The sequence below is a fragment of the Eubalaena glacialis genome, chromosome 1 (assembly GCF_028564815.1).
Source record: "Eubalaena glacialis isolate mEubGla1 chromosome 1, mEubGla1.1.hap2.+ XY, whole genome shotgun sequence".
NCBI lineage: Eukaryota > Metazoa > Chordata > Mammalia > Artiodactyla > Balaenidae > Eubalaena > Eubalaena glacialis.
In genome coordinates, this window is record NC_083716.1 from 26038314 (window position 1) to 26053878 (window position 15565).

At 39.1% G+C, this 15565-nt stretch overlaps 1 protein-coding gene across 1 annotated transcript; it reads right to left on the reverse strand.

Moving 5' to 3' along the window:
- Positions 1 to 258: 258 nt before the first annotated feature.
- Positions 259 to 13796, reverse strand: TAF5 (TATA-box binding protein associated factor 5). The gene is made up of 11 exons (XM_061193722.1): positions 13219 to 13796; positions 11070 to 11307; positions 7520 to 7835; positions 6583 to 6746; positions 6340 to 6475; positions 5497 to 5617; positions 4623 to 4752; positions 2967 to 3131; positions 2032 to 2209; positions 1158 to 1335; positions 259 to 829 (listed from the first exon to the last, which is right to left on the reverse strand). The coding sequence occupies exons 1-11, from the start codon at positions 13775 to 13777 to the stop codon at positions 612 to 614; spliced, it is 2403 nt and encodes an 800-aa protein (XP_061049705.1). The 5' UTR covers positions 13778 to 13796; the 3' UTR covers positions 259 to 611.
- Between the last annotated feature and the right edge of the window lie 1769 nt (positions 13797 to 15565).

Here is a 15565-nt window from a genome sequence, read left to right on the forward strand (position 1 = left end):
GGTTTATAGAGTGTTTGCGTGCACTCAATCCAACCGGTATAAATTCAGATATCGATGGATGGTTGTACTTCATCTATTTCTCAAAAAGGAATTGTAGTTCACCCTACCCAGTTAACGTACATTCCACTAATCATGAGCCAAGCAAAAATGCTAGTGGATCATTTAACATAGTACTTGAGTGCCATACAGTAACTACATTTTTACAGCAGGAACATACATGCTCATAGAATTCTTCAGCTAAAATTCAGGATGGTATTATATTACTCAATTTGAATCTTGAAGCAGGATGAATTACTGAAATCAACTGATTTTTTTCTAAACAAAATAAATTAAAATAGCATTTGAACAGGCAATGCATAGTTTCCACAAAATCCAAAGCACCATAAATGTCCCCTCCATGAACATAATACCTCTTATTCAACTAACGGAAATTAGTTAAATGTGGTTGCTATAGAAATGTGGAACTATCCTGTTCAGATTTTCCAAGCAGCATACTTCCAGATCCATATAGACAAAACATTCTTTGTAGCTTAAATATTAATCACTGAGGTATTTGCTTTTAGTCTCCCTTTTTCAAACAGTAGCTTCCAAAGGTCTTTAATACCGATGGTTTATTGCGGACTATAAGCTCCTGCAGCTAGAACCAAGTTTCTTCTAGTAAAATGGAGGTGTACAACTGGTGTTGATTTGGTCATATATGTTCCCAACAATAACTCCTGTGAATTCTCAGGTAAATTTATATGCCCAGTGGCTGTAGTAAAGTCATCAGTCTCTAAATCTTCAAATGCTTTGATAGCATCCCATAACCGTACTGTATTATCCATTGAACCTAAGAGGAAATCAAAGGAAACCATTTAGTAGCATCTGCCTTATTTAGATTCTGAGATTCTGTGAAGTATGCTTTACGCATTTACTTTTTATTTCTGGTGAAAAAAATCTGAACTTGATTAATAACTCTATTCCCTCTAAAGAAGCACTTCAAGCAGTAGTTTTAACCTGAGAAGTCAACATACATATAGGGTAACAATCTGGAATCATGGCTAAGGAGAAGCAAAACTTAAAAAACAGCAGGACTTAATTTTGCAATGGTCAACATTCAGTGCTTCCTTTAAATATACCATTGACCCTTTACCGCAAAGCCATTTCTAGTCATTTACCTGATGCCAAAATTTCACCATCTCTACTAAATCTAAGTGAACAAACTGTATCACTGTGGCCTTTTAATTCTCCAACCATCAAACCATGTCCAATATCCCAAAGGAGTACTCTGCCATCTGTTGCTCCTGTAGCCAGGAATCTCCCATTGGGAGAAAATGTCAAGGAATGAATTGGTCCCTAGAAAAGAAGTCCATGGAAAGAATCAAAAATAGGGTTAAAAATACCTAAGAAAATAAGACACAAGTTAGAATTATAAAGTTTAGTGGTGCGAATAGTATCTTTAAAATGTGTCACTGGTTAATTTTTTTTTAACATCTTTATTGGAGTATAATTGCTTTACAATGTTGTGTTAGTTTCTGCTGTATAACAAAGTGAATCAGCTATATGTATATATATATCCCCATGTCCCCTCCCTCTTGTGCCTCCCTCCCACCACTCTAGGTGGTCACAAAGCACCGAGCTGATCTCCCTGTGCTGTGCAGCTGCTTCCCACTACCTATTTTACATTTGGTAGTGTATATATGTCAATGCTACTCTCTCACTCCGTCCCAGCTTACCCTTACCCCTCCCCATGTCCTCAAGTCCATTCCCTACGTCTGCATCTTTATTCCTGTCCTGCCCCTAGGTTCATCAGAACCATTTTTTTTTAGATTCCATATATATGTGTTAGCATATGGTATTTGTTTTTCTCTTTCGGACTTCCTTCACTCTGTAAGACAGACTCTAGGTCCATCCATCTGGTTAATTTTTTTTTTTTTTTAACATCTTTATTGGAGTATAACTGCTTTACAATGGTGTGTCATCTGGTTAATTTTTAAACTATTTTTATCTCAAAAGAACCTTGTGTGCTGGAATAATGAAGGTATAAAATACCTTGTGTCCAGTGAAGATCCTTACACAGTTCCCATTCAGGACATCCCAGAGCCGCACAGTTCTGTCTGCAGAGCCCGTAGCAACATAATTAGAATTGGGATGGAATCTGGTACAATTCACATCAGCAAGATGGCCAGCAAATATCCTTAAAGGCTGATAGTGATCTGTAGCCCAGAGCCTTTTAAAAAAAATTATTGAAAATAAAAGAAGGTAATTAGTTAACTGTGAAATGCCAAAATTCTATCCAAAATAAATATAGAAACAACCATGTGAAATGTTAGCTCCAAATGGGTCCCACTCACTAGTTACCTGAGGGAAAGAAGATGGAATGACTGAGACTAAACACTTTTTTTTTTGGCCGCAGTGCAGCTTGCGGGATCTTACTTCCCTGACCAGGGACTGAACTCGTGCCCTCGGCAGTGAAAGCGCAGAGTCCCAACCACTGGACCGCCAGGGAATTCCCTAAACATTCTTAAGAAAAACTAATTGATACGGTACAAAAATTTTTAAATTCTATAATCCTTTAGTTCTCTGTATGTACACCTCCCACTCCAACTCCTAGTCTAACTTATAGAAGAGTATTTTTCCCTAGTTTTGGCCACCACATAATTAGTTTCTAACCCAAGACACCTCATCCTGAACTTCTAAGGAGATGACAGGGAAATAAACGTGCTCACAGTGGTTGTAAAAGACAAGGTTTAGCATCCGGTTGGGGAAGGGGAGGGCATGGACTCTTGGTATAGACATAATTGCAGACATAGTAATATTCCTGTCCCAAATTCGTTTTCAAATAAGGACCTATAAATGCTGACGTTCTCAAAATGTTGATCCTGAATAATAGAAGCAAAAATGAGTTTGGCTGGAGTTTCTAATTCCCAACAAGAAACCATTCTGTTCCTTGAATAGGCCCCGTCCTAAGCTCATAATGTTCTTACCGAGCTACTCGGTCGTGGCCCCCTGACACAAAATAATATCCATATGGAGAAAACTGTGTGTCCCACACTGGATAGTTGTGTCCTTTATATCCCACCAAGCAGGTAAATGTTTGAAGACTCCACAATCTAACAGTTCCATCTTCTGAAGAGGAAAGCAGGTAGTTCCTGAGAGAAGAGAAGGTAGTACATTCGATTCCTAGAATAACTTAGTTACCTGTCCAGTTTCTCTGTACATTTGTATATATTAAACATAGCTAACTGACATGCTACATCTCACTTTTAATTTATACATGAAATTCACAGTAGATAACAAGAGTTGAAAGTACTAACTAATGTTAGCCGTGACACTCTACATCTACCGAGCACCTACTGAATGAGGTTAGATTATTTTTAAAACATTATCTATTAAGAGGAAAATCACAGTTCTTCGAAAAAAAAAAAAATACCAAGAGGTAATGACAAAAAGTATGATCAAATAAGGTCACCTGAGAAAGGCTTCTAAGAAATGGGATATGTCACTTAAAACTTAATTTTTTACTTTAAAATGGAGATGCTATTTTCATATCCTGTAAAAGTTGTGTAAGAATTTACAAGTAAACATCTTTTGGACCAAAAAAAAAAAAAAAAAGCCAAAACAAAAAACACTATAGATGCGAGAATAATACTCTACCTTCTTCAGGAATGAACAGAAAAGCTGAACTACTCAGAAAGTACTATGGTTTTCAATGATATCAGAAGTTTCCCTCAAGTAAAAATATACCATCTGGCTAAATCCTATAAAATAACAAAAATCCTCATTCTCAAAGTTTCATAAGGATGAAAATCTTGATGGATTGAAAGCTATTATCTATCAAATAAGATACAGATGGTATTATGATAACAAAATACCCTCCCTGCATTTCTACAGAATGTTAGAGATCATGAAAAATAGGCAAACCCCTATTTGTGGGTTTCAAATTCCCTTTTCAGTATTCTCTTAGTTCTTTTGATTATACAAAGATAAATCTTCAATTGATAGGTAATATGCCTTTAATATCAGTAATCTGTTGTGAATTTGGAGATGACAGAAGACAGCAGTAGCCACAAAACCCAAAGCAAGAACCCAAAGAAGCAATTCAACCCCTACTGGAGTTACACAAAACTAAAGCTGATTTTTATAACCAGCAAACCCTGAAGCTATGTATCCTGATTCTGTAAATTTGGGTATTATACACCAGTACCCCAAGATAAATCAGCAGAGGGCAAGATTCTAAAAGATAACGCACTACTATGTATAAAATAGATAACTAATGAGAACCTACTGTATAGCACAGGGAACTCTACTCAGTGCTCTGTGGTGACCTAAATAGGAAGGAAATCCAAAAAAGAGGGGATACATGTATACATATAGCTGATTCACTTTGCTGTACAGCAGAAACTAACACAACAATGTAAAGCAACTATACTCCAATAAAAATGAATTTAAAAAAATTTTTAAAGGATAATAAAATAATTCTCTACAAAAAAATAGTAATAATAAAAGATAATGAATGATAGGCAACCACGAGATTTTTCTAAAGGAATTTTCCCCAACATTTTCATAATGTTCCCAGCAGTTAACTTTCATATAATCTCAATGTAATACAGCAGTATTTAATTTTTTTGTTTGTATTTTACCTATCTGGACTGAAGCTGGCTCCATAGACGGGCCCACTGTGACCATACAAAATCTTCAACTCACTTGCTGTTTTCTCATCCATGATTCTTTCTAAGACATCATCAGATTCTTTATCTATGAGGCTAAGATCTAAAATGGTCCAGAAATGTTAATTTTTTAAAGTACATTCATTAAAACATTTTAAGGCAATTACATCACAGTTCAGGAGAAGAACATTTGAACTGTTCCTCCTACATACCTACCACTGTGCTAATGCCTCTAAATTAGGTGCTATCATCCCAGTGTATAAGAGAAGAAAGTGAGGTTCAGAACAGTTAATATGCCAGAGTGCACACAGCTACTTAGTGTTGGAACTAGGGCTGAAACTCAAATTTATCCATTATATCACCATGTTTCACAAAAGGAAACTATAGAAATATTAAAATAAATTACTGAAAATGTATTATCTTGTTTAAACAATACAGTTAGCAAGAAACTTTCTTTAAAATGTAACCCTGGTCTTAGTTCATTTTAGCCATTTTTATGGCTAAGACAGAAAGTACTCTCCCACTATTTAAAGGTTTTTTTTTTTTAATTCACAAGCAAACAATCATAAAATGTTAGATTTTTAACCTTAGGGAGTTTTCTAGCCTATGCCCTCATTCTACAGATGAGAAAACTGAGGACCAGTGAAATTAAACCAGGCTAGCCCCCCAGTCTCCTGATTGCCACTCCAATGCACTTTTCACTGTTGGCAATGTTATTAGCCATTTTGACTTAAAGTAAAATCAAGTGAAATTCTGCTAAGATCACAATGTCTTCTGTATATTTCTTGGAATCAAGATTGGTGTAAACTAATGATGAGTTTATATCCTGACAGGTCATCTCAGTTACCTGCTGCTTGTTTGACACTACGAAGCTTTTTGGGTGTCACAGACCACACTCTGACAGTTGAATCTGCAAAACCTCCAGCAATCAAACTAGAATCATCAGTGACATCCACTGCAGTGAGGCCCTGCCAATTAAAAAAAAAAAAAAAATATATATATATATATATATATATACACACACACACACACACACACACACACACACACACTAAACAATACTGTTTTAGGGAAAAAATTATAGTCACATCTTAGAGAATATATGATAGCTATTTTTCTCATATAAAAGATCTTTGAGATTTCATTCTCCTTTGAAATCAACTGTTCAAAAGCACTTACTTTGAGAACATGTCATTTACCCCTTTTTTGCCCTCTGAATTTGGAGTGCATCATATAAAGCAAATGTTAATCATTTTTGTACTTTACTAAATATATCCTCAGCAGCCTATTATAAAGCCTTATGTCTATAGAGGCTTAACAGACACAAAGATATGAAGAATTCTTAATAAAAAATATTAAGTTTACGTAAGTACTTAAGTTCAAGAGAGATGAACCACATAGCTTCCTTTTTCAAAGGCTAGCAGAATTCTGGTCAGTGAAATGAAGGACACATACAAGCAAGATTCTGGTACCCACAAGTCGCTAAAGGTCTTTTAAACATTGCCTTCTATCTATTCTGAGCAATGTCCAATTCTCCTTTCCTAACTGCTGTCTTTAAGCCATATTTATATCAAGAGTTTAAAGAAGAAAACTTCATTTTAGTTAAGACATCTAAGTTACTTTTAATGGTAATCACTGTTTTTCATGACTCCTAATTTTCTCCCAGAAATTGCCAGATCATTTTACCAACCTGGTAAGCATTGAGGAATGTATAGAAACAAATTGAGGGTAAACAATCTGGCCCAAGGCGTACTCGTTTGGTGGTTTCTTTCATATTCATTATCTTATCCAATTTATCTGAATCTTTCAACTCAGGAAGAGGGATTCTGTGAAAGAAAAACAGACTGGAAATTACTCTGAATATTAAATAACTTGAACCATCTATAACTTTGTCTTAAACTTCCACACATGTTCCTGAGGTTTTTTTCCTCACCTGTTTTGAGGTGGAGCATTGGGATCTTGTTTTTTGCTTTTGGATCCGATACTATCTTTTTTAGGCTTCTTCTTTTTAGGTTTTCCTTCTTCATTTTCTCCTTCTTCATCCTCATCATCCAAAGGCACCTCAATTTCTGGCTCTTTTAATAAACCAAAAAATACCTACAAGTCAAAGGAGCCAATTTTTTAAATTACTTTTTTGTTCATTAATACATTCTTTTCATATCTTGATAGGAGGAATCACAATTACAATAGGGTCATGTATATCCTGAAGCAGATTCTGTACTTGTCTACCCAATAGCCAATCTCCCCTTCTTCCTTACTAACAGAACCCTGATTTTGTTGGAGCAGCAGTATGCTCAGTTAAAATCATTTCTGTTCCCGGGCTCCCTTGAAGCCATACAATGGCCATATAATATCGTTCTGGCCAATAGATGTACACACAAATATACTGGGTAGTGTTTTAGAAAAAAAATAGTTTTCCTGATAAAAAGGGAGAGATTCAGCAGGTATGTCTTTCATCCTCCCCCTTCTGCCTTCCTGGAATACAGATGCAAAGCTGGCGCTGCCAAAGCCACCTGTGAGCACAATGAAGAAAGCCACATTCTGAAGATGGCAGAGCAGAAAGTAGAAGGAGCCAGGGTCCTTGATGGCATTGTGGAGCCCTCACACCAGCCTAGGAGGGCCTTCTGCTTTAATTCATTTTATGTGAGAAAAACCCCTTACTTGTTTCTGCCAATGTAGTCAGGGTTCTGTTAAATGCATCCATTCCCAAATTCTCACTAATATATACATCATCCTTAGAACATGAAACTTAGTATACAGTGTAAAATTATTCCCAAACTAGCTATAAGAAAAATGTGTAAATTATGTAGATGGAAATGCTACAATTTTTCATAATCTGCATTATATAGTTCTTAGGTTTATTCCCATACCTTTGATTTGTTTGCCTCTCGTTTAGCCTCTCCTGCCAAACTTCCCACCATCGCATCTATCTGTTGCTTACTACGCGGCATCCCATCAAAGATGTCAATGTAGAGGTGCTCCTGAACTATGTTCCATATCTGATTGTTCTGTTTCTCCTGAAGATGCCTCTTCAAGAGTTGGTACGAGTCTCGGGAAATACGCAGAACAAATTTACTTGTTCGAAAATCCAACATGGTCTCATTCCCTTTCATGTGTTCCTTTTTGGTAAGACTAGATAATACTCGTAGGTCATCCTGGTAATAACATTCCTGATCTCCATGGAACCTGTTTCAGTGATTTTAAAAAGTCATTTTTCAATGTAATCGTTAAGGGATCTGCCTCTCCCCCATATATTTATAAACATCCCAGAATATTTTCAACGTAGTAGTCTGAATAATCGTGGACTAAGCTGTAGGATAAGAAGTAACGCATTTCAAAATGATTACAATTCAGTTCTGAATTCATCCTAAAAATGACCAATTTAATTCTCTAATGAAATAAATGCATCATAAACATTTTAAGAGAATTTGAAATAAATACCATAAATGAATGAAAGATAAGCTATCCACCATTGGCAGACAGTCTCATTTGAATGCCACCATTGGTAGACATTTGAAAATGTTAGAAACTTTGCTCTACTTAATTTTATGTTCTCTCAAAACTCACTTTTTAAAACTTTTTATTATGGGAAATTTCAAACACATACAAAAGTAGAAACTATTATAATGAATTCAGTGTACCTATCACCCAGCCTCTCAACAATAATCAACACATGACACTCTCACAAAACCCATCATTTTTAGTGATTTCGCATATTCTTAATACCAGATATAAAGATTAAACATCCGTACTTTAATAACATGACTAAAGAACAAACGTGTTGATATCAAACAGTGAGCACTCCCATTTACTCACCATTACCAAAGGCAATTAAATAAAGCTTTCAGCCTTGGTGACAATTACTAAATTTAAATGTACTTTTGTTTCTACAAATCTTAATTATCCTAATAAAATAAAATGTAAAGATCATATATTGACACTCACAAAAAGCAGCAAACAATGCAAAAACATTTAGAAAACAAACGGTAAAACATAAGATATTAGGACTCTAGCTCTGACACATAGCCAATAGATTCCTAAACTGTCACCTGTGCTACCCTATTATGACTCATCAAGACATGAATTAAGAGTTTCTGTCTAAGATTTGAATGAAATTAGAAATCTCAGCCTCTTGGTGTTGTATTAGTCGCCGCCAATAAGCTCATCTGAGCATGGGGTCCTGGCAAGGGCTGAGACTGTCCATGACAAGGACACAGAAAATCAGTCCCCTACGATAGTCCAGCTTCCTATGTGAGGAGATGGCTACACCATGAGACTGGAAGAGGAGGTTTTTTGATGACAGTACTGTAAGAAAAATTAGCTTAGAAATTCTGTCACCATCAGCCTTAATCTTTTCTTTCAGAAACACTGAGCTACAGAACATTTGCCTTATATACCTTCTATTAGGCACTGCAGAATAATGAATGAACTTAATGACACAGAAGCCAGGAGTCCTGAGTTCTATTGTTCCTCTATTACCACTACCTGTGTTACCTGACAAGTTCTAGCTTCTGGGTCTATTGCTTGTACTAAAGAGCTCTCATTTAAACTGTTAAGCACTGCCTCCTTCTGAAACACTCCTTTTCTTTGGCTTCTATAACTCAACACTCTCCTGGTTTTCTTCCTGCTTCTCTGGCGTCTCCTTTTATATCTCTTCTACTTGGTCATCTCTTCTACTCCTTTTATTTCTCTTCTACTCCAAATGTTGGAGTTCCTTGAGGCCCAGGCCTAGCCCTCCCATTGACTTATTACATACTCCTTCCTAGACAGTCTCATCCCTATCCATCAATATTGCACACACTCCAATTTATGGCTCCAGTCCCTACCTCTCCTCTAAGCTCAGAGCCTTATATATCCTCCATCTATCAACTTGACATCTCTTAAATAAGTCAAAGGCATAAACAAATCTGAACTCAAGATTATTCTACAACCTGACAAAACCGGTCCTCTTCTAGGGTTTTCTACCTCAGTGAAGAGCACCCCTATCCAGCTAGGGGAGCCAGAAACCTAGGGATTATCAATTATACTTTCATCTCCCTTACACCTCCATATCCAATCACTCACTAAGTGCCCCACGAATATGTCTACTTCCCTTCACCACCACTATCACACCCTAGTCCAGTGTTTCTCAACAGGGTTGCAACTAGTATTTGGGGCAAAACAATTCGTTGCTAAGTGGGACTACCTGCACGTATTGGAACTTTTGGAATCCCTAAGACACCTGATCCTCCAGCCTAGTCATTATGACAACCAAAAACACCTCCAGTTTCAAACAGCCCAGAGGAAGGAGGCATATTACCTTCAGTTGAGAACCAGTACAATAACCTCCAAAATGGTCCATCTATAATCACTCTGTCCCCCACCATCTGTTTTCCCCACTGCATAAAGGTCCTTTCAAAATGTAAATCTAATAATAACATGGTCCTTCAATGACTTCTCTGGCAAAGATGTCTCACTGTCCCCAAATATCCATTTTTTTCTTTCTTCCTCCACAATAAAACACCTGAATACTAGCTGTCACATAGACACCTAGGTAAAGACCATATTTCCTACCTCCCTTGGCCATTGACTAATGACATAAAAAAGGGAGAAATATATGTCACTTCCAGGAAGGATGTGTGCCCTCCCTGCTGACTGTAACACTGATATGATTTCTTAGAGCCAGAGAATCACCTTGTATCACAGGTGGAAAATGCATGACAAGGATGTCAGAGCTACAAAATCAACAGAGCCTGGGTCCTTGATAATCAAGGACTCCATACCAGTCCTAGACTGCCTACATTCATGAGAGAGAGAAATAAACTTTTATCGTATTCAAGCCTCTACTGTTTGGGGTCCAGTCACTCTCAGCCTAATCTAATCCTAACACAGCTTCATATTGCTCTTAGGATAAAAGTAAAAATAAACTTTTATTTATGCCACTATTGTTTTGACTTTTCGGTGAATCTCAGCCAAATCTAATCCCATCCAATACAACCTCCTACTGCTCTGAGGATAAACAAAGACGCTCAGTATGGCCCAAGAACCGCCTGCTCCAGCCCCTAATCAACCGGCCAGCTTCCTGTTGTACTACACCGCACCCTCACACTCTGCTCCAGCCACACTTGCCTTTCATCTCTGTACCTACCGTGATCCTTCCTGCCACAGAGCTGTCACACATGCTTCTCCCTCTTCTCTTCCCCTGGTTAACTCCTGTTCAATCTTCAGATCCTACCTCAAGCATCACTTCCTCTGGGAGCCTTCCCTGACTTCTCCAACTAGATCAAATCCCTCATTTTAGGTTCTCATAGCACCAGGTACCTCTCCTTCATAAAGTACTTTTTGAGTTGCAATCTTACATTTGTGTAGTTACAGATGTGTGTATTCATTATATATATATAGCTATATATACATATTATATATATACATAAATTCACATACTTCTCAAAGAATGATTTTGCTTCATTCTCATGTTGATTGTAGACTAGTTCCAAATACATGTGTACAAATAGGGGATAAAAGAGTTGGGATAACTCTGCCCGATGGCAGTCCAAGGAACATTCAATGAAGTGTTTCAGTCCACTATAGTATTCTTCATACATTGTGGGGTCTCCTTGTTGGTTGTAGGCTGATAGCACGGCACTGACATCCGGCTGGTCTTCCACAGCTACACTTCCAACTGTTTAAAAAACGAAAAATAACTTTCAGGAAAGTGACCTGACATGCACAAAGAGACTAAGGCTGTTTTGCTAAGGTCCAGAGGTGAATTGTTTCTCAGATGTTTGTCCTTCTCCTCTCAAACGCTCTTCCCCAACTCAATCACATAATCTTTTAATGGGATTCACTTTGTTTCAGTCACCCATCCAAAATTCCTTCGGTTTGTCCATATCTTAAAATAAAATTTTCAAATCAATAACAAAAAGATTCAATATTTTTCCTAGAGGTACCTTATTTTAAAGACAAATTTTATAAAGCATGGTATGTGCAAATCAACCAACTATCTTAATCTTCTCTCAAGGCTCAGTGCAAATGGCACCCACCACCACCAAGCTATGCCCTGGAGTAACATTTCCAGCTCTCTGAGCTACCTAAATATTTTGTAACTGTCCAGCAACACATCCTATCCTGTTACCTTCATATATGCACATCTATCACTCCCTATAAAATATAAGCATGTTAACGGTGGGAAGGACTTGCCTTATTTATATTTCCAAAAGACAAATCTATTTTATATGCTTAAAACAATTTCCATAACCATCATTTTAAGGCAAAAAGCATACGCATTTATTTGTAATATTTCAATACCAAACAATGATACATCTGTCAATCGAATCAGAGTTTGTTGGAAATTTTTAAGTTGCAATTATAGTACTGTTATGCTCTTTACTGCACAAATTTTAGAAGTTCTTTAGAAGTTTACTCTGATGGCCTCTTTTCCTCCCTACTGGTTCCTGAGTTACAATCTAAAAAATAGGTCAAGTTTCTGAAGAGATGAGAGATTACAGCAAAATAACCAACATAATTCATCCATCTTATAGTTCATTCACAAAATTCAGCATTCAAAAAAGATTCCTCTCAATCACATTTGCATACATTTCTACTTATGGGTTACAATGCTACATATTCATACTTCACTTCTGGCAATGCTGCAAGGATTAGGTCTCATAAATACAAAAGGGGAGGGGGGGGAAGCCTCAGGTGTCAGGGATGGATACCTAGGCATAAACTTATCAGTGCCAGACATTTTACATATATTATATCTAAATCTCACAATAACCCATTTAATAGAGGGGGGGAAAAAAACTCTCAAACTTAGGAAGAATAACAATCAGCATCACACAAGTAAAAGCAACAGAGACAGAAACTGAACTCAGGTCTGCCCAACGCCTGTTCCTAAGTGAATGATTCTCAAACTTTGCCCTACATCAGTGCCCCTTGGAAGCATTTATTTTAAAACGCAGATTCCCGGACTCCACCTGCACAGGGTCTGATTCACTAAGTCTGAAGTGACGCCCAAGGATCTGCATTCCTCTAAAAGATTTAACACCAATGTTAGTTAGCCTATATTTTGAGAAAGACTGGCTACACTATATTCATCATTCCCTGGCTGTGTGGTTCAAAGCAAGTCCCTTGGCCTTTCTCAGTCTGTTTTCTCATCTCTAAAATAGCGGTACTGTCTCCTCACAGTGGAACTGAGAAAATTAAGATACATAACAAAGTATTTATAGTAAAAGTACGCTAGTACAAAACTGTACAAATATTGCTAGTGTTAATGTATCCCTGCCCAAGGCTCAAGAGCCCAAATGAGAGGAAAGGGACCAAAAGCCTGAAAGTCCCCGCCTCTCCGCGCCCACCGTCCCACTACATCCCTCAGCTCAACAGCTCTCCACCGCCTCTCGCTGGAACTGACAGCTCGGAAGAGGGTTTGACTGCGCAGCCGGCGCACCAGGGAAAGGGGCGGGCATGTGGCCCTAGAGGCGGGCCCAGGAAATTCAAAACAAGCCCGCAGAGGTGCAGGCCTGCCAGCCTCTGCCTTCCCGGCTCGCTCCCCTTCGTGCCGGCCCTGCCTCCCCGGGACCCCGCGGCTCACCTTTCCCCGGAGCCGCAGGACCTGTCGCTAAGCCCGAGACGGCGGCGGACCCCGAAGCACCGCTGACCGGAGGGTCGGGGGCCGCAGGGCCGGGGGCCGAGGCGGTGACCCGACTAAGAAGCGCGCTAGCCGTCTCAGCGCCGGCGCCGTCCGCCTCTCCCGGGGCTCCGGAGCCCGCCACTGCCTCCTCTAGCAGCCGGGCCTCACGGCGCAGCGCCTCTTCGGCCTCGCGGAGGTTGTTCTGCCGTAGAAACTGCAGCACGGCCAGCAGAGTCTGTCGGTCGTGGGGAGCGCCGGCCTCCGGAGCAGCGGCGGGCACCGGGGCCGCCCCCGCCGGGGCAACGGCGGAGACAGCCACCGAGGGTTTGGGGGTCCCACCATCCCCGCCGGCCGACGACGACGCCGCAACGGTCCCACCGCCGCCGTTGGGGCCGTTGTTGGTTGTGCCGCCGCCACCCTCGCCAGTGCCGTCCCCCGCCTGCGGAGGTAGCAGCGTCGGCGGTCCCTCAGGCTCTAACTTGACCGCCACCTCCGTCTGCTCCTCCGCCAGCGCCGCCATCTTGCGGCTGAGCCACCTTGCGCCGTCAAGCGTGATTGCGTTTTCGCCACATGGAGGGCGGGGAGGAGCATTTTACGACAGCTCTGGAGGGCAATTTACGGCAGTAGGAGGGGCGAGAAAGGAGGAGAAAAAGGAATAGGAGCAAGAGCAACTTTCAAAAGTGAGTGACAAAAAGACAGGAAGTGGGAGTTGGGGACCGCCTCGTGCTTTTGCCCGACAATAATTACGTTTATTACAGACCAGATATATTCAGGCACTGCGATAGACATTTTATATTATGTGACCTTTAATTCAACAGTTTTTTAAGGTACTGTTATCTTCACGTTACAGATGACTCAACCAAGACCTAAAGACAATTCAAAAATGCCAGATCAAGATTCGAATCCATGTCTTTAACTTAAAAGCATATACTATTTACCAGAGGGAGGCTTCTGAGATACTGGTAAAGTTTTATGTTTTGATCTGGGTGGCGGTTACTTGTTTTTTTTCAATTTATGCTTTGTAAAAATTAATTGAGCTGCACGCTTACGTTTTGTGAACTTTACAGCACATATGTTATATTTCAATAAAAAGTTTTTAAGGACCTGAATTTTGTGATTGTGAAATGTGTATGTTCTGTATTCGTGCTATGTTACCCATTATTACAAATAGACTGCATTTTAATTGTATATTTTAAAATAGTATGTGCCATTTTGCAATATGCTTCATAGATTTAAAAACCTGCTGCATATTTTATCTCGTTTGAATCTCACAACGCTGTGAGTTAGGTGCAGACAAGAAAAGTGAGCCTAGGGCACGGGGAAAATATAGCAGTTATTCAGGTTGTTGGTTTTGAGGTCTTACTGGCTTCCTTTGACCCTGCTTACTAGCTGAATGACCTGGAGCAAGTTACTTAACTTACACTACCCCAGTTGCCCAACTTCTAAAATAGAATAATAGTACCTACCTCATAGAGTTGTGTGAGGATTAAATGAGATAATGTATATATGATACCTAACACATAATAACTATTGGTTATTTTTACTTAACCTAAAGAGGTGTCCTACAAATGTTTGATAAGAAAGTCCAATCATGATGTTCATGGTTATCTCAAGACTGAAATATAAAACTAATCTAATTTGACATAATGTAAGATTATGAAACATGGGGAGGGGCAGGGAGTGGAGAGTGGCGGGGAGATGAGCAAGAATTGGTTAGCATTTAATCATCAGTGGACAAGAGAAAAACTGAAATCGGATGGTAACACTAAAGAGATGGAGAAATTAATCCTTTTCCTCACGATCATTCAACTAATTTCTCTGATTCAGCATTCACTAACTGATACGTAATTAATTAGTAATTAATTGAGAACTTAGATGAGAAATGCCATGAATAACAAGCCCAGGTGTATTTATAATTCCCTGGAAAGATGTTTTACCCATTATGAATAGTAAATTAACATCTTGATGCATACATCAGTCTCGTGAATCAGGTCCTAGGAACTGGATCCATCTGTACAGCTGAAGCCCAAATACTGGGACTACAAAAGTACAGCCACCCCGTTTCCTTCCGTGGAATCTAACTTTTTACCTGGCTTTGTGTCTTAAGTGCCAAAGAGTCTGGGTTGGGACTTCAGCCGAGGTTTCTTACACCAAGCGGAGTGGTTTTTCTGTTACACCGCAATAGAGAGAAGTTTATTGAATGATTGCGAAGCCCACTTTTAATTTTTGTTTCTCTTTTCCCCTTCCTTCCTGATCCCTGCTTCCTTTCTCCTACTCTCCTTAGAATGCTTTAAGAAGTCTAGTGTCA